The sequence below is a fragment of the Catharus ustulatus genome, chromosome 8, assembly GCF_009819885.2.
Source record: "Catharus ustulatus isolate bCatUst1 chromosome 8, bCatUst1.pri.v2, whole genome shotgun sequence".
NCBI classification, from domain to species: Eukaryota; Metazoa; Chordata; class Aves; order Passeriformes; family Turdidae; genus Catharus; species Catharus ustulatus.
This window is the reverse complement of record NC_046228.1, coordinates 4,369,268-4,387,265: the sequence shown is the minus strand read 5'-3', so window position 1 is coordinate 4,387,265 and position 17,998 is coordinate 4,369,268. Positions and strand designations below refer to the sequence as shown.

Sequence of the window (17,998 nt, the reverse complement as noted above, 5' to 3'; positions counted from 1 at the left end):
CTGCCTGTGGGATGGTGGAAAACGACCTTTTTTAATTTTTTTCCCCTCCTATTATTATTTCGGTTGATTAACCTTCTGCTAATCGCTGGTATCCACCTCGCCCTGCGGCTCCGAGCATCTCGGGTGAAGCGCGGGGCCGAGCAGAGGGTGGGGAGCATCCTGGGTCCCGTCCCTGGGGTAGCCGGGACCTCCTGGGCTTACCGGGCATTGCCGGGGGACATCTGCACACATTTACACACAAATTACACATCGCTTCACTCCTTCCACCGCGGCACCGGCGCCGCGCTCCCCCATCCCCTTATCAGCTGGGAACCTGATCAGCGCTGACTTTGATTTGCTTTCCCGTAATTCCTGAGATGGGGAAGCGTTCACACCCCCCTTCCCCTGTTTGCAGCAGCGCGTTATCAGCATTTCCCCCGATCTTAATCGCCTGTCGCGATTTCTGTGCTTTCACCGCCGAGTTTCCCCGCAGCGCCGGACCTCGGGCGGGGATGGGGTGTCTGTCCCGGGGCTGTGTCGCGGTTCCCGGAGGGGTTTCTCTGTCCCGGGGGGATGTCTCTGTCCCGGGGATGCCGTGGTTCCGTGGGGGTGTCTCTGTCCCGCGGGGGTGTCCCGAACCCGGGGGTGTCTCTGTCCCGGGGGGGATTCTCTGTCCCGGCGGGGGTGTCGCGGTCTCGGGGGGTGTCCCGGTCCCAGGTGGGTGTCCCAGTCCCGGGGAGATGGGCTCTCTGTCCCGGTGATATCTCTGTCCCGGGGGGATGTCTCTGTCCCGGGGGATGTTCCGGGGGAATGTCTCTGTCCTGTGAGGGTGTTTCTGTCCCGGGGATGTCTCTGTCCTGGAGGGGTGTCTCTGTCCCGGGGGGATGTCTCTGTCCCGGGGGGATGTCGCGGTCCCAGGGGGAATGTCGCGGTCCCGGGGATGTCTCTGTCCCGGGGGATGTCTCTGTCCCGGGGGGATGTCTCTGTCCCGGAGGGATGTCGTGGTTCCGTGGGGGTGTCTCTGTCCCGGAGGGATGTCCTGGTCCCGGGGGGGTGTCCCGGTCCCGGGGGGCGCTGTGCGGGTGTCCCAGCCCGGGGGGGGGCCGTGCCCGCGGTCCCGCCCCGCCCCGCCGCGTCTCTCCTTAAAGCGCCCGCCCGGCCCCGGCCGCTCACCGCGCTCGCCGCCCCTCGCCGCCCCGGAGCCGCCGCCGCGATGCCGCTGCGGGGCTGGACGCTGCTGCTGGCGGCCCTGCTGCCCTGCGTGCTGCCCTCCGTGCTGCTGGCCGCCCCGCAGCCCGCCTGCCCCGAGCGCTGCGATCGCTCCCGCTGCCCCGCGCTGCCCGCAGCCTGTCCCGGCGGGCCCGTGCTGGACGCCTGCGGCTGCTGCCGGGTGTGCGGAGCGGAGGAGGGCGAGGCGTGCGGGGGCTCGGGGCCGCCCTGCGGAGAGGGGCTGCAGTGCGTGGTGCCGCCCGGAGCCGTCCCCGCCTCGGCCACGGTGCGCAAGCGGGCGGCGGCGGGGCGCTGCCAGTGCACCAGCAGCGAGCCCGTGTGCGGCAGCGATGCGGTCACCTACGCCAGCCACTGCCAGCTGCGGGCTGCCAGCCGCCGAGCCGAGCGCCTCCGGCAGCCGCCCATCATCGCCATCCAGCGCGGAGCCTGCGGGCAGGGTGAGGATGCGCGGGGGGATGTCCCGGGATGCGGGAGAATGTCCCGGGATGCGGGGGGAAGCGCGGAGGTTCGGCCGCATCGCCCCCGTGCCGGGTCGCAACGCGGTTCCCCGGCCCCATCATTCTCATGGGTCCGGACACGGTTCCCCGGCCCCATCATTCTCATGGGTCCGGACACGGTTCCCTGACCCCATCATCCCCACGCCGGCTCGGGACGCGGTTCCCCGGGGAGCCGGGACCGCGGAGAGGAGCCGGAGATGGGGCTTGGCCGCGGCTCAAGCTGCGCGCTCCAGCCCAGGAGAAAGCGGAGCAGGAATGCGGTTTGGCAGCGGCAGGGGAGAGAAAATCCCTGTACCCGACTTAAATTTCTCTCCCACCCCTCGAGGGGTGATGCCGGACTGGAAACTGGGGGAAACTGGTGCAAATTCTCGGCAACGGGTACGGCTGCAGACCCGGCTGTGCGGCTGCAGCAAAGTTTGGAGAAATAACTCGAGCGCGTTCCCGTCCCGGCGCTTTGTCACAGGGAAATGCCCCGGGGAATAAAGGCAGGAATGCAGGAGCCGCTCAGATGTGATGGAGCAAAGGGGTGGGCAGAGCAGGCTGCTGCCTGCCTTGGCCCGGCTTGGCAGATGCGCTCTGATTAATAAAGGACTTGCTGGAAAGGGAGAAGCCTGTTAACAGCGTGTTAAGCTCAGTCTGGAGTTTTGTGTTTGTTTTTGTTGGGGTTTTTTGAGGATGGAGATGGCCGCCGATAAATAACAATGCGTGGCATTTCTCCTTCAGCGTTCTTTGTCAGTGTAGTCAAACCGAACGTAATGCGAGTACTCAGAGGTGCAGGACGGATGCGAATTATTTGTAAAAGGTGTAAAAGGTGTAAAAGGGCATTGCCGGGTTACGAAACGGTGCCTCAGCAGCTGGAGCAGCTGGGCTGAGCCCAGAAGAGTTTGGAGCGGTAGGAACGGTGAGTGCGGGATGTGACACAAAGCGGGGCAAAGCCGTGCTGGGATAAGCAGGGGATGATCGTCACAAGATGCAGCCCCTAATGCAGGCTGGATTAAGCCTCGTAAGCCGAGGCTGTGTATCCCTTCCAAGCCATTCAGCACCGTTAGGGGGTTATGAGTAAAAATGAGCATGAAATAAGCCTTTATTTCTGAAGTGGTCGTCACTTTTTAGTTACTCAGCACTGTTTTAGTGAAGATTAATTCTTTTGGTATAAACTGTATAACTTCTGGATTTTATTTTCAAACACATCTTTTTTCTACACTTAGCCATCATCTCTCCAGCAGAAAAACATTCTGATGTATAGTGGCTGTGTGTTCAGCCTACAGATCAAACTCACAGCTTTGGTGTCAACACAATCCATTTTTTGTAGCCCTGGTTGTCCCCTCAGTGTCAAAGCTGTGCTGTGCTCCATGGCACGCTGCTGGCATTTGCTGACACTGGAGACAATCAAACTTTTCATGCCACAGTTTCCTGATGCCCAGCGTAAGACAATGCCTTGTGATTTTTATTCTCGATTCATGAAACCAATATTGTTTTCTCTGCCTTTTCTGCTGATCGTTTGCAGAATTGGGGCTGTGTTTGAGCTGGGAGCAATACGTGCCTCTGGTGGGGGGTACAGAAAATGCACAGAGCCCCTGTCTGGGAGAGCTCTGCTGTTACAGATCCATCAGGAGTAATTCCAGACAATCATTTTGCCCTGTTGCACCTCTGGAACAAAAAGAAAGTGCTGGAGAAGCCAACCAGTAGCACATGTTTGTCCCTGGATGAGAGCAAACATTGCTACCAGCAAAGCTTTTTTTCATATGTAAAGAACCTGAAATAAAAAGGGATGGAGAGTAGTCTGTAAAGTGCTTGAATCTATGTTTTGAAAAAGCATTGCCTGATATTTGGTTCCTTAAATTAGTTACTTTTCAGACTTATTTTGATTTTATCATCAGGAGTACTTTCTCTATCTAAAGACTGAGTTATCTCTATCCTTTTTTTCGTAGAACACACACACATAAATAATTTGGTCAATACAATGTAACAGCACAGGGAATCAAAGGGATGGGAACATAGAGAAAGTGTTTGGGAAGCATTTCTTGTCATTGTTTTTAAACTTCACACTATTTCAGTAGCAGGTCAAGTACAATGATGTGTATATTGCTTAAAATAAAGTAAAACTTTGTAATTTTAAATTTTCATCTACTACAGTCCCCTCCCAGTGCTGTTTTTTTTTTTTTTTTTGTCTGTCAGTGATTCCCAGGGAATCTCTTCAAATACCAGCTGTGTTTGAAAGGATGCAGTAGAGCAGGAGCAGGTTGCTCTGGGTCTGTGTGCAAAATGAGCCTTAAAAACTCAATCCCTTCCCAGCCCTGGACAGGGCTCCTGGGCTGCAGCTGTCACTAAAAATCCTCCCTTTCCATCAGAGCATGAGAGACGCTGCCAGAGGATGTTCAGAGCCTGTGCTGGTGCAGCTCTGTGTGTTGATACCACTGAAAATACAAATGCAGAGGGAAGGTGAATGTCCTCTGGGCAGAAACTGTGGCTGTGTAAGAGCATCCCACACCCAGGAGTGAGGTCAGTGCCACGAGACCTCAAGACTCAGTGCTGAGGTTCAGCATGCTGGGAGGATGTTTTCTTTTTCTTCTGCAAATATGTTTTTGGTGGCCTTAAATTCCTCCTGCTGACCAAGGGAGGAAGGCTCAGCACACAACTTAAACCAGGTTTTATTCCCTTCCTCATTTTTCCCACAAATGTTGGCAGGCGTTTTGGGGCAGTGTGTCCTTCTCTCCATGTAGTGCTCTTCACACTGTAAAATATAAACTAACCTGGATTTGTCCTTTCCTCATTAACCCGAGGAAGAAGAACATTCCTTGTGGTTGCTCTCCATTTCTGACTATTTTCTGCCTGGTTCTGAGCTGGTTTTATATGTTTTCATATTTGTATTAGGTTTCCTATGTCTAATGTGGTATCCCAGTGAGCTCAGCAGTCCTCAGCTTGCTGGCATCTGTCACAGGTGGCTCACACTTGTCCCAGGCATGCCCACACCATGATGTCACATCTGGGGTTTGGTGGGAGCTCTTAGGGTTTGGGTTAATCAGGTCATTGCAGCTTGATTGTCTGGGGAGGAGGCAGAGTGAGGGGTAACTCAGTTTGGAAAGCTGTGTGTCACTGATACAGACTTTGCTACTTCATCACTTCATCATCCAGTTTCACAGTTCTGGAGACAAGAAAGGGGAAGCGCAAAAAAAAAAATCACTCAGTTTCTTGCAAAATGACTGACTTTGTGTTCTGAAATGCACCAGGCAAAACTGCATCCAAGTGTCTCTGTGTAATTATGTGTCTGGAGAAAAGGACCTCTGCGGTCAATAACCCATTTGTCATTAACTGAGCCCTTCTGAGGCTGCCTAAGAGTGAGCTCAGTGCAGCAGAGGATGGGAAGGAGATGGAGCTGCACTCCTGTGCCTGACACTGCTGATGGGCTGGCAGTGCTGAGCCTGGCAGGAACGAGGAATTGGGGCAGGGAGAGAAACTCAGCCGGGAACTCTGTGAGGGTTGGGAACTCAGCCAGATGTTTATCAAGAGGGAAGTTGATACTGTTGTTATGAACAAGGCTTTCAGCTGTTTCCCAGAAGATAATAACAGGCACATGGTGGTGTTTTTATTATTATTATTTGTGTGCTGAAGAAGTGTTGGGAGACTTTGGCAGGTTACTTGGCACGTGCCAAGTCTATTAAAAATGACCCAGGAGGAGCAGGTTTGCAGGGTCTGAGTGCACAAATGAGCATTCCAGTGGTGCTGAACTTCATCTCCTCCCTCAGCTGCTGTTTGGGTGGTCTGAACATCATTCTTTTCCAACTTTTCCTCAGTCTATTTTGCAGCAGCAGGAGAAGGGAGGGAGGGAGAGAAGAGGCAGCTGAAGGCAATGGAAATAAATAGCAACATCTTTCCAGAAGAGAACCAATTCCCAAGTGTGGGATTAAAAAGCATTTCCAAAGCCAAGTGCTCAGCTAGGAGAGGAGGCAACTGTAAGAAGTGGCTTGTCTGAAGAACTCACCTTTTCCCCTCTCCACATCTAGATTTCCTTCCAGAGGAGCAGGCAGTAATTTTGCAGTCTCCAGACTTCAAACAGTCAAGTCAGTAAACACAGATTTGGAACAAGGAAAGATTCAATCCTTTCATCTTCTGGCTTTGAAATTTAAAGGTACCTGTGGACTGGGCAGGAATACTTGAGGCCATGAGTAAGCAGCAGGAGTGTTGTTAAGCAGAGTTTGGATGTGAGGGAGGCAGCACATCCCCAGCAGCTCTCAGGCTCTGCCGTCCAAGAAATAGGAGAAGCTGGAAAATATTTTTCAAATGCGAATTTACGTGTGCTTGGAGTGAAAGAAAGCAATGTCAGAAATAGAAACTGGGGTACTGTGGAACTGAACTTGTGTTGTAAATACAGCCATTCCTCAGTCCCACAAGCTGCTGGGGCCTCCAGGATCTCTGGCTGGACTTGGCAGTGAGTCCCTCTGCCTTTGTAACTGGGCCCAAGTGAATACCTGACATTATTTTGGAGACTGTGTTCAGGATGTAGAATAAAAGGCTTTATTTTGCCTTCTGGATGCAGGTCATTGTGATTCCCAAACTGACTGTCCTGCTTCAAAGAGAAGAATATAACTAAAAAAATAAGCCTCCTTATCTCAAAGGGCTATAAAAATAATTTATCTTATATTAATGGATGTTGACCTTATATCTGTAGGTAATAGGAGAGTTATATAAATTATCAGTTGTATTTAAGAGTTATATACAATTTATCTTAAGATTATGAGACGGCACACAAGTGACAAGTTATTTTAAAGTTGAGTGAACTGAGAAGATCTTTGCTTCTGTATTTTAGCAGCTGGAGATGAATGACACAGGCAGACAGAGCAGCTCTTGAGTTTCTGGGTTAATATCAGGCACCCTGGCACACTGATAAGGTGAAGCACAAGATTGGAGTTCAGCTGGGTTGTGCAATTTGTTACAAGTGCTGTGTCAGGAGCTTGTTTCTGGAGGGAAAAAGTGGAAAAACAACGCAAATATGTGTTTCATGTGTGAGCAGATGCATTTTCCTCTGCTTTCCTGCAGGCTGGCACCAGGCTGGTACCTGGCCCTGTCACTGCCAGCAGAGGAGTGGCAGTGCCATTAAAACTGTGTGATGTTGGTTAACCAAACCTCATTCTTGTCTCTGACATTTTTTCCCCATTGGGGTTGCTCAGTCTTTCCATCTCCTCACTCTTGTAAAACTTTTTTTAGTGAGGCATGGGAGAGGGATGTGCAATGAGGAGTTCCTACATCCCCTTCTACAGAGCTGCAAGAAATCCCAGTGAGACAGAGCTACAGTGCTTAAAATGTTTCTGGTAGCACTTGGATTTGCACAAATTTTTGTTGCCAGAAAACTGACGGATAAAATAATGCTTATTAAATCTGACAGCCATGCACAGAATTTATCCAGAGGTCTAAAATTTGAAATATTTTCTGTAGCAGAGGGTAACATTAGGAGGACCTCTCAATATTTTTCCAGAGCCCACTGTCACTGCCCCAGTGCACAGACAATGAATCTAGGGCAGGGAAAGATGAAGAGATTTACTCAAGGTCAGCCAGCAGCAGAGCTGAGAGCAAACTGAGCTTTCATGAGTCCCTGCTCAGTTTTCTGCCCCTTGCCAGCATTGCTGCTCCGTTTTCCATTACTTTTCTTTTTCCATTACTCTGTTTCTCAAACTTTCAGGCTGCAGTTTTGGCTTTGCCCTGCTAACAGCATCGACGATCTGTCGATCTGCATCTGCAGAAAATCCTCTTGGAGGAGGGAAGGAGTGGGTGGACCAAGCACTAGGAAGGAAGAGAAACCCAAACAAGTCTCTCCCCTCCCACCATCCCACCCCCAAAATAAACACAACCCCCCAGGATTTTCATGCTTCAGCATTTGTGGTGGTAAAGGGATGATTCACTCCTTTTTCCAGGACAGCACAGGCTCTGTTTGGAGTGTCTGCCCTTTCTCTATCTCTGTGTAGACCTCAATCTATGAAGGTAAACTTGGCTAACCCTTGTTTTCTTTTGTGTTCAGACACGAAAAGTGAGCAAGCAGAAGTCACTTATAAATATGAAAAATACCTGGAGGGTTCCTAAAATAAAGCAGGATAAGTGTGTAGATAAGAACATCAATATTCAAACAGCTATTATTGATAAGGGAGCAGTGAATATCATAATTAGAACTCTAAATACCTTTGAAAAATGCATATTTGAGAGCGTGAAATTGAAACCTGCTGTCCTTTTACCCTTTCATGAGGAACTGCAGGAGAGCAGGGAGCTGTGTGACAGTGGCTGCCTCATCACAGCAGTGCCACCCCTTACTGCAGCTCTCCAGGTAGGGTGGCACAAGGAACATCCACATTACTCCAGGTTCATTTCCCAGTCACTCACTGATTTCTGATGTCTACAATAAAACAAATCTGGGTGGTCTTGGAGTGATTCTTGAGACAGATGTAGAAAATACTGCCAAAGGCTGACAGATTTTTCAGGCTGTTGAGGCTTTTGCAATGGAGTTATGCTGGGTTCATGTATTGTACAATTACAACCCCCCAGAGTAGGAGTGGTGTCTGTTTTATTACTGCTCTGAGGCTTTTCTGTCTATTTTTTCCTATAGATTTGATCCTTATTTGTATCAGCTCCCTGTCACTGCTAAGTCCTGCTGCAGCAAAGTTGCCTTCTCCAGCTGCAGGAAAGCAGCATCTTAGGAAGCTTTTTATTGGCTTTCCCCTTGAGAGGTTTTTTTTGGGTTTTTTTTTAGACTAGAGAGAAATTTAAGAAACATGAAAACAAGAACTTGTTTTTATTCCCTGGTGTCTTCATACCAGGGTTCCTGGAAGTTGAAGCTAAGTCTCTCTTAAGCAGGGATTTCTTCTGAAGATGCAGTGTGAAAGATTCTCACGTACTTAAAATGAGATCTTAATGGGTTTATAATTTTAAGAGGAACTCTCAAGATCAGACAGCTGCTGGTTCCATGTGGGATATAGGAATTACCACATCATTGGTACTTCATGGCTGTTGTGACATTATTTTGCTGGTTCTCTGCCTGTTGGAGCTGGGAGGTAAAGCAGGGTGATGACCCCACTTGGAAGGGACACAAACTGAGCAGGGCTGGAAAAAAAAGGAGAGGAGAAGTTATTCCTGACTCATCTGTTGTATTTTCAGCCTTCTGCAGAGAAGAAGATTGTCTGCTTTAACCTGTTGGCTGAAATATTCTGTTCCTCTGTCTGCAGGAAATGGGGCAGACTCTTTTCCATAACTACCTGACTTACATCTCTTGGTGTTTCCAGCTCAGCCAGGGCTGCTGTTAACGATATTTCCGAGCTCAGCACTCTTTGCCCTTGTCCTGGATTGCTCCTCACCTTTATCCCATGTCTGAGCATCTCCCTGCACGCTGCCTCCCCTGCTGGTGCCACTCCTGCTGCCTTGCAGGGCACTCTGGCACAGCCACCACAGCTCTGTGCCTTTGTCACAGGGCTTCTGGCTCCCAATCAATTTGTCATTTCAGCTGAGCCCCCTCTCCCAGCACTGTATGAATATGGCAATGCTGCAGGAACGGCGTGTTCCTGCTCCCAGGGCTGCGTTCCTCCTTCCCTTCCCTTCCCTTCCCTGGGCTCCAGGCCTGCCTGTTTATGCACAAGCTGGGTTTCCTCCCACCTCACCGCTGCTGTTTACAGAAGGAATTGCAGTTTCCTGTTGTTTTAGATGGAGCTGTCACTCCTCTCTGGATCCCTGCCCTCCCTGCTGACACCCAGTTGCTTTTGAGCCTCATCAGGTCTGAAGTCTCGATGGTTTTTGCTCCTTGCTGCTGTAGCTGTGAGTCTGTTTTGCAGGGCAGCCAGTGCACTTGGTTTATAAAGGAATTTCTGGCATTCCTGAGAGTTTTTATATACATATTTTCTCCCTGTGAGGTTCTGTAAGGGTTGCTAAAGCCCGAGATTGTTCCAATCAGATAAAATAGGGGTTATGCCCATTTTAGAACTAAATTTAAGACAGTAAAGCAGAAATTGCTTTTCACAAGTTGCATGGAGACTGAGTAACACAGCTTGGACCAAAATGCACCCATCCAGAGCATTCCTTCTAAGCAGAACCTTCCAATCCTGTGACTAAAGCAATTCAGGAGCTGAGTTGTAGCAAAGACATTCTGTATCTGATTAACTTCCCACTTATTCTGCCTTGTAGAAGTTCCTGTTTGGCTAAAAATGGAAGTGTAAATCTGAAATTATATAGGAACTTCCTAGAGAAAATCTGTGGGCATGTTACATGAGGAATTTGCCCACTGACCATTTTCAGTGACAAGAACATCCTGAATGGCCTTGGTGCTGGATCCCAAAGAGGTCTGATTCCCACTGAGAAGGAAGCTGGACAAAGTTCTCTGAAGACTTTGCTTTGCAATTTCATTATCTTCAAATACTCTTTGTTGTTGTTTTATAAATACACAAGAACTCTTTATGTCATTCTCTCCAGATAAGTTTCAGAGAGTGGTCAGGCTTGGAAGGGACCTTAAAGCCCATTTCATTCCCTGTCATGGGCAGGACGCCTTCCACTGTCCCAGGCTGCTCCAGCCCTGTCCAACCCGTTCTTGGACACTTCCAGGGATGGGATGTCAGATATTGGTAACATTCTTGTGCTTCCATTATCTGCTTTTACTGGATTCTCAATACCTTTCCTTTCCAAGCTCTTCTCAGGGCAAGCATTAATTTGTGGCCAGAAGTGAAAGAGTAGAATGTCAATTAAAACATGAAACTTTTTCACTTTTGTTACTCAAACGTGCTTTTGTTCTATGAGTGACCACACATTGGGCTGAAAAGTGTCCTGTGTTGCCATTAATTTGAGAGCTGTTCTGTTCTATGAACTTTGTGTAGATTCCCTGTTTTGTTTAGCTTGGCAGCCCTTTTGGGTTTGTTTAAAACCAGTGATTAAAATGAATGAGTTTCTGCTTTTGGATTAGCAGGGAGAATACAAAGTCCTTGTTGAAGACTGCCAAGAAAGAATTGATCATGTAAATATTATGATGATGAAAATGGACTTTAGTTTCTCTTTGCAGGTGTGCATTTATGCCAAATAGCAATTTCATTTAAAGTCCTCACTTGAATCTTGCAGTGGCTCTTGCTGCAAGGAAATATTTTAAGTGAAGACCAGACTGATGCAGTTCACTGTTTGGAGAGATTTCAAGCATTTTATTCCATCATTATTTAGAGCTATGAAAATATTTTTGCTTTTAGGGATGTCACAGTAATACAGAATTTCCTCCCAGAAATCTGTGAAGAGTGTTGAGTTTCTGCATGGATTATACAGGAGGAAAAATAACTGATGCAATAGCATCTGCATTAACAAGGTGCTGTGGTTTAGACCTCTCAAAATTCCCTCCAATGACCTAAGAGTTGCTCTTGAGCAAATTGCCTGTGACACGTAGAATGTTGTTCTTTATTTTCTTAGGTTTTCATTGTGTAATACCCTTTTTTTGGTGAATTACACAATTTATCCTTGAATAGGAAGTGGAATATTTAGGCTTGCAGTATTCTGCAATTTAAAAAAAGAAAGTGTGGCAGCAGATTCCCACACTTTTTCCTTGACTCTCTCTAGCAGGGCTTGCTGATCCCCTTGTTTTCAGCGAGTTGAGCACCTTTGCTGGAATTTTTTTTGTCTCCATAGTCAGAGGTTTGAAGTTTTTTACATGGCATGAATGGAAGTTTGTACAAACACCAGCGGCTGGAGTTTTATTTGGGAGGGTGGAAGCTCTCCAAGCAAAACTCGGTTTGTGGTTTGTGTCAGTAGTCACCGGTTCTGGCAGCCCAGAGGTTTCGTGAGTGCTGGGGCTCTTTTGGTTTCATTCTGCAGAGAATCCCAAGCCCAAGCCATGCTTTCAAACCCTTGTGTGTGTCTAAACAAGTGGTGAGTGCAGGAGGAGAATCACCTATTTCAGCAGCCTGAATCATTTCATAGCTTTTGTTATCCCATAGGCTGCAGCCCTTCAGCGAGGGTGGCACAGAGTTGGTGGGATGTGCCTTTTCCCCCCTTTCATCATGTCTACGACAAAAAGTCCCATTAAATGGGATAATTACTTTGCTCCTTACTTCAGTCCTGATACAGAAAAGGACCCCCCCTTTTTGAAATAGGGAAAACAGGTGAAAACTGTCTGGGGAAAAGCCCCATGTCTGACATGTGCCCAAAGCTTTGTTTGGAGACCTGCTCTCTTCTCTGTGCCAAGAGAAGCCCTTCCAGAGCAGCAGACACAGCTCTCCCAGCAGAAGGGGAGAGGTTACTTTGGTGAGATTTCTATCTCCAAAGCATCTCTTCAGGTTGGCTCAAAACAAGCACCAAAAGCAGCATGGGTGAGCTGTGAGCATCATTGCACCGATGCCACTTTGAGTAATGACCTAACCAGAACGCAGATCTTAATTTGCTTTTTGGCTCCTCTTTATGAAACCAAATTACTTCAGTTGTTTACAGCTGGGTGTGCTTTTTTCATGGCTTGGTACTCTGTCTTGCTCCCCTAGCAGTCTGTTTACTGATTTATTAGCCCTGTTAATGCCAGTTGGCAGAGATTTGCCTTCTCATTTCAGGGCTGGCAGCCAGCACACCTTTGAAGTCCTTGAAGAATTAGTTGCCTTGGGAATTCTTCATGCTATAACCTATTTATGTTTTGGTTTTGAGATTTTTTTTGTCATTAACTGAATTCACAACAATCATCTTTATAATGTCATTAATAAAGGTTTCTTAGTCGTGCTCGTGGGCATTTAGGGCATTGTGCAATAGTTCAATAAAAACGTTACAAAACACAATAATCACAGCATATAAATAGAAAGAGGAGCAGTCTGGGAAGATTTGAACGTCAGAGCCTGAAGGTATTTAGGAACTGGAGCTTTATTCAAGCCCAACTCTCAATGATTTAGAAACAAACCGAAACAACACCACCTCCACCAAAAAAAAAATCTCCTCCAAACCAAAACCAAAACCAAGTGTTTGCTACTAAGGCCCTGAGCTATTGGTACAGCTGGAAAATAGATGTGTAAGAGAGAAGAGGAAAGTATACCTGGTGAGGTCCTCAGATTCACTGCTGCATTCTACAGGGGCTGCTGATGGCTGGGAACTGCCCTGTGCTGGTTGAGGAATGAGCATCTGCCCATATTAAATTTGTAATGTTGGTGTTTTATGGCCATTTAGGCTTCCCCATGGTAGTTTGTGCCTAGGTTCAAATCTTAGATAAAATTTCACACCGAGGTGGTTTCTTGTAGGGAAGATCAGTGCAGCTCTCAGCTCCCCATGTGCAGTCAGAATTGCTCCCAAAGAGCAATTAGCTTGGCTTTTTTCCCTCCATTATTCTTTATCACAGTGATGAAAGAAATTTTCAATGTATCAATACTTCTACTACAGCCTTCAGATTTTATGTCGATGGTAAAGACCAGTACATAGGATTTTTTTAGTTAACATTCATTAATGAATTCATCAAGATTTGTACTTTGACTGTTGTTTATTTGCTTTAAAAAGGTATGTTTTCCATTTAAATGGGCAGTGGTTCAAGAGCAGTTGCAAAACTGTGTTACACAATGCAGGAATTCCTAATACATAAGCAATAGGCAGGCGTGTACAGCTGCTGTGAGCTTTTTGGGTCAGTATGCCATGAATTAGGATTTATTATCTAACTTTTACAAAGTAGGAAATTCTGAACTTTTTTTTTTTTTTTTTTTCACTCTGCAGTTTAGTTTGGGACTGCCTGAGGAGGTGGATTATAGACAAAATCCTGTTGCCTCTGAAATCCTGACTTTTCTAGCTCCAGTTCCAAGGGAAGGCAGCTCTGAGGTGAAGGATTAGCAGTCTCACCATGTACAGCCTGGGCATCCTTTTTCTTCTTCAATAGCTAAAAGCAAAAAAAGATTGAAGGCATGAAAAAAAAGCTGTGTTTTGCCTGTGTAGTTCCCTCATCCATGGAGTTTTTTTTTTTCCCAAGGGCAGGATGTGACCTTTGGATGTCTGCAGCATTGCAGCTGAGATGAAATCATTTTATAAGCAGTGATCAAAAAGTGTATCGATGGCTGCAGCAGTGCCCTGTGGTGTTTTAGCCCAGCACCACATCAATCCCATCCAATAATCTGTCCAAGCACCTATTTAGTGCAAGTGGATAATTCCAAACTGCAGTTTCCCAAAACTATCTCTGTTATAATTGTCAGCTTTGCATGACTTGTTTGATACTGAATATTTCTGGTAGGGAATATAAGTGGTTTGGTAAATTGATATTTCCCAATCAGCAAGCCCTTATGCCTCTGTGAGGTGAAAGCCCAAGGGCAACAGCTCATGTGTAAATCAGAAAGCACTGAATGCTCTTGAGGAAAACAGTGAGGTGAGGACAAAAGTTTCCTGATCGATGTTGCTGCTTCATAAAGCAGATAAACATTTCTGAGACAGCACGGTGGATTTTGTGGTTACTGCTGCGGCTGCTGCTTTTGATGGGCTGCAGTTAAAAGCCCTTGAGGTGTTTCACAGGGTATAAATTAGAAAAATACCTGTTCTTGGGTGACAGATGGTGTTTGGGGGGAGCATGCACCCTTCTCATGAGGGCAGTGTGTGCTGCTTGGCATTGGGAAGTCACCTGGAACACGTTTGCCCCTGAATCAAACCAGTGACTGGTTAGTGTTTAAAGCAGTGGCACTTTGTTCTCAAATCATTATTGCTTCCAGTGTGTACTTTAAAATTTGCACGGTCTTCCTCTCTGGTTTTTCCAATAGCAAAGGTCATTCAGGGTTTTGGTATTGGGATGGTTTTATGGGATAGTCCTTGGTCTCCTGTGAGTCTGCAAATAAATCGTCCTCTTACACTGTCAAAGGCACTTACAGCATCCACAAGCTGCTTATTGCTTTAATCTCTGCATGGATTTAGAAGCCAAATGGCAAAGATGGATGGGAGCAGCACAACACATTAATGCTGCTCTGAAAGTCTGTTACAGGCTTGGCTTGTGCCTGTATGAGATGGATGCACCAGATAAAACTGAAATGAAAACAAATCTTGCCTCTGAAGGAACACAGAATAACTTTGGGGTGTTCCCAATTTGCATAGTTGCTCCCAATTTTAAAAAGGAATGTTTTGCCCCTGAACTGCTTGAGGAGGAGAAGCTGTGTCAGAATTGTGAGTTTTTTCCCAGAGATTTTTAGATGCCTCTTGGTGCAGACAGGTTTTCTGTTGGGTATCCAGTGGCTTTTGAAAATCCCACTGGCCCCTGTTGAATACTCAGTGACCATGAGCTTTTGTTACTGCACTGCCCAGGAATGCAGAGCTTTGTGATCCCATTGTGTTGTTATATCTATTTTATAGCCCTGGGGGTGGCTCATTTTATGTGTTCACAAAAAAAAAAAGTTAAAATGGAAACGTGGTGAGCTGAGAAATTGATTCTCAGACTGAACTTTTATGGGACATTTTTATATATGTGACTCCAAGGCAGGGTGGGATCCACCCCTCTGTGGAGCTGATGGACCTCAGGGAGCATCAGTGGGAAGGATGCCTTGAATGTGGATTGTGTGGAAGGTGCTTCCAGGTGGAGGTGCCAGCCAGGGGCTGCTGGGTCAGGCTGTGTGGGGACACTGGTGGGAAACGAAACCCAGCCTTGTATATCCAAGTTAAACTTTCTCAGCAGCTGCTGAAGGCTTGCACGGGGGTCAGGACCTCTGTGTCCTCAGCATTTTACAAAAGCAGCAGCCTGAGACTTCAAAACCCTGCAAGAAGGCGTATCTTGGCAGAGGAACAGAGCTCGTTTGTTTAATCTGAGAAGACCATGCAGGCTAAGTAGACCATCCAGAAAAGGAGAGCAGCAGTGGAGGCATCTGAGTACAAAATGCCTTTCACAAAGGGAGAGTGGGCGGTGCAGCCAGGGAATAAAATAAACCCTGTGCTCCTGCAGTGCCTCACCCCTGGGCACCACAGTGGGATGAAGCCACGCTGCCCATGGCCCAGTGGGGTGCACTCCAGACCAGGATCCGTTTTCCTAAGGGCAAAGCACTCCACCTCTGTGCAGAGAAGCAGGGAGGAAATCTAGGGCCAAATGTCACGCTGCAGATGACTTTTAAGGAAGGGAAAGATACCCACTCAGAGCTTTTTTTAATTCAGGTGTTTTGCAATGACCCTCCTGCAGTCACTTGAAGAACTCATGACATGTCCTCTGTTTCTATTTCAGGCCAAGAACATCCGAACAGCCTGAGGCACAAATACAACTTTATAGCAGATGTGGTGGAGAAGATCGCTCCTGCTGTGGTTCACATTGAATTATTTCGCAAGTAAACAAGATGCCCAGTCTTGATTTTTTAATTTTTTTTTTTTTTAATTCTTGAAAACAGCTGCCAGCATGACAGAAATGTTGATTGATGATATGAAATAGTAAAGAGGTTTTGAGACAAGAAATATTTGTCATGCTTAAGAATTGAAGATAATTTGAGGGTCATGGAAAGAAAAAATTAGTTAAACTAATGGGTGTGCTTTATCTTCTTCATGAGAGTAACAGCAGATATCTTAAAACTTTAAAACTCACCAAACTCCTTTTGGCTGTGTGTTACTAGGAATGAATGATTTGTGACCTTTTGGCTTTTTTGCAGCAATAAACGTTTTATTTCCCTTATCTTTCAGACTTCCTTTTTCCAAGAGGGAGGTTCCAGTTGCCAGTGGCTCAGGGTTCATTGTCTCTGAAGATGGGCTGATAGTGACCAACGCCCATGTGGTCACCAACAAGAACCGGGTCAAGGTGGAGCTGAAGAATGGGGAGACCTACGAAGCCAAAATTAAAGATGTTGATGAAAAATCTGACATTGCACTAATTAAAATAGATTCTCAGGTGAGTTGTTAAAGAAAGGCACATTTTACTCCTCTAATTTAACATCCTTCTTTCCAAAAACTCGTGTTGATTTTTCAGGTTTGAAGGGAAAAACAAGAGGTTTACTGGGCTAGGTTGAACTAGGTGGATTCATGTTTTTAAAAGCCAGGTTTATGGGTGGTAGTGGTTAAGTTTGTCACCAAACAAGTTTGTCACTCAGTGTAGTGAAAGCATTACATAGCATTTTTTAAATTCATCCTCAAAATAAAAGTCAACACCCCAATTTGTTGACTGTTCTGCACACACTTCATCTAACTCTGTCTCAGAAGAGAAATGGGGATGTTTTGCTTGTGCTACTCTGTCTTGAGTGCCTATATTGAAGTCACAAATGGCTTTTAGAGGATGCATTTCTCCCTCGCTGATGTAGGTCCTAAAATGGAAAATATCTCGGGGAGCATCTTGAACACGGAAATGAAAGCCAGCTTGGAAAGATGCTCTTACACTGCAAGAGGTTTTCTGAGCAGCATCCCATCTATGATCTCCCTCCATATCAAATGTTCCTCTGTCAGCGTAATTGTGCCTCCTGCCACAGCAGAAAAGCTGTCAGGAGGTTCTGCACACAAGCAAGGGCAATACTGGGAGGAAATGGAGCTGCAGTGAGCTGAACGTGGCTCTTTGGGGTGCTGCTCAGGCTGGCTCCCCTGCTCTGGTCTGTCAGATAATGACCTCCAAGCTGAACGGGCAGGAATGCTTCATTTGAAACACATGACTCAAAAATGTGTAGATCTTGCAGCGCTGTTTTAGTTCAGACCTATTCCCCAGCGAGGGCAGGAGTGTTTGTGCCAGAGTTCATGACTAAGTCAGACGCCTGAAGCAGAACTCTTGGATGACCCGAGGTACAAAGTGCTCCTGCAGCTCCCTTGCCACCTTTATCATTTAAAAGTTATTTTCTTTTTTAAAAGCTTCTGAACAGCAACCAGGCAGAAAAACCAAACAGCACCAACAATGTTTTTGCCGTGTTGTTTTTTCTCTGTTTTCATGGTGTCACTTGTTTTCTTATTTTTATCTTAAAATAAGAAAAGCAATAAGAAGCAGAGGGAAAAATCCCCAGCATGAGCACTGGCAGCATTAGGATGAGCAGGGTAGGGCAGGGAGTGAAGGGGAGCTGGAAAAGTGTTTTAAAATTGGAAGCACAATGTGGTGGGAAGCGTAGACATGGTGAGAAGGAGAGGACTTGGAGCAGCAGGAAGCTGAACTTGAGAGAAGAGAGGTGGCAGTCAGAGAGGAGTGATGCATCATTTTGAGGGCTTAGGAAAGGAGCAGACATGGGCTTGAATGGTATTTGACTCCTAGCTGCCCTGGGAAGCAGCTTGGAAAAAAAAAGAGAATGCATGCAGATGAGCTTGTGGTGGAAAGCAGTGCTCAGCAGGGCTGGAATTGGTCTGACCTGCCCTTGGAAGCTTCTTATCAGCTGTGCAACCCAGTACCTTGGGTGGTGTTCTCCTCCTGGCCTCTCCCACTG

The 17,998-nt window shown here is 46.9% G+C and overlaps 1 protein-coding gene across 1 annotated transcript in view; it reads left to right on the top strand.

Moving 5' to 3' along the window:
- The first annotated feature begins 956 nt into the window (after positions 1-956).
- The window catches only part of HTRA1 (HtrA serine peptidase 1), a 31,987-nt gene continuing 14,945 nt past the window's right edge, over positions 957-17,998 (top strand). Inside the window, 4 exon segments of the mRNA XM_033066265.2 lie at positions 957-1,161; positions 1,164-1,646; positions 15,847-15,946; positions 16,293-16,497. Coding sequence (XP_032922156.2) covers positions 957-1,161; positions 1,164-1,646; positions 15,847-15,946; positions 16,293-16,497 — 993 coding nt within the window.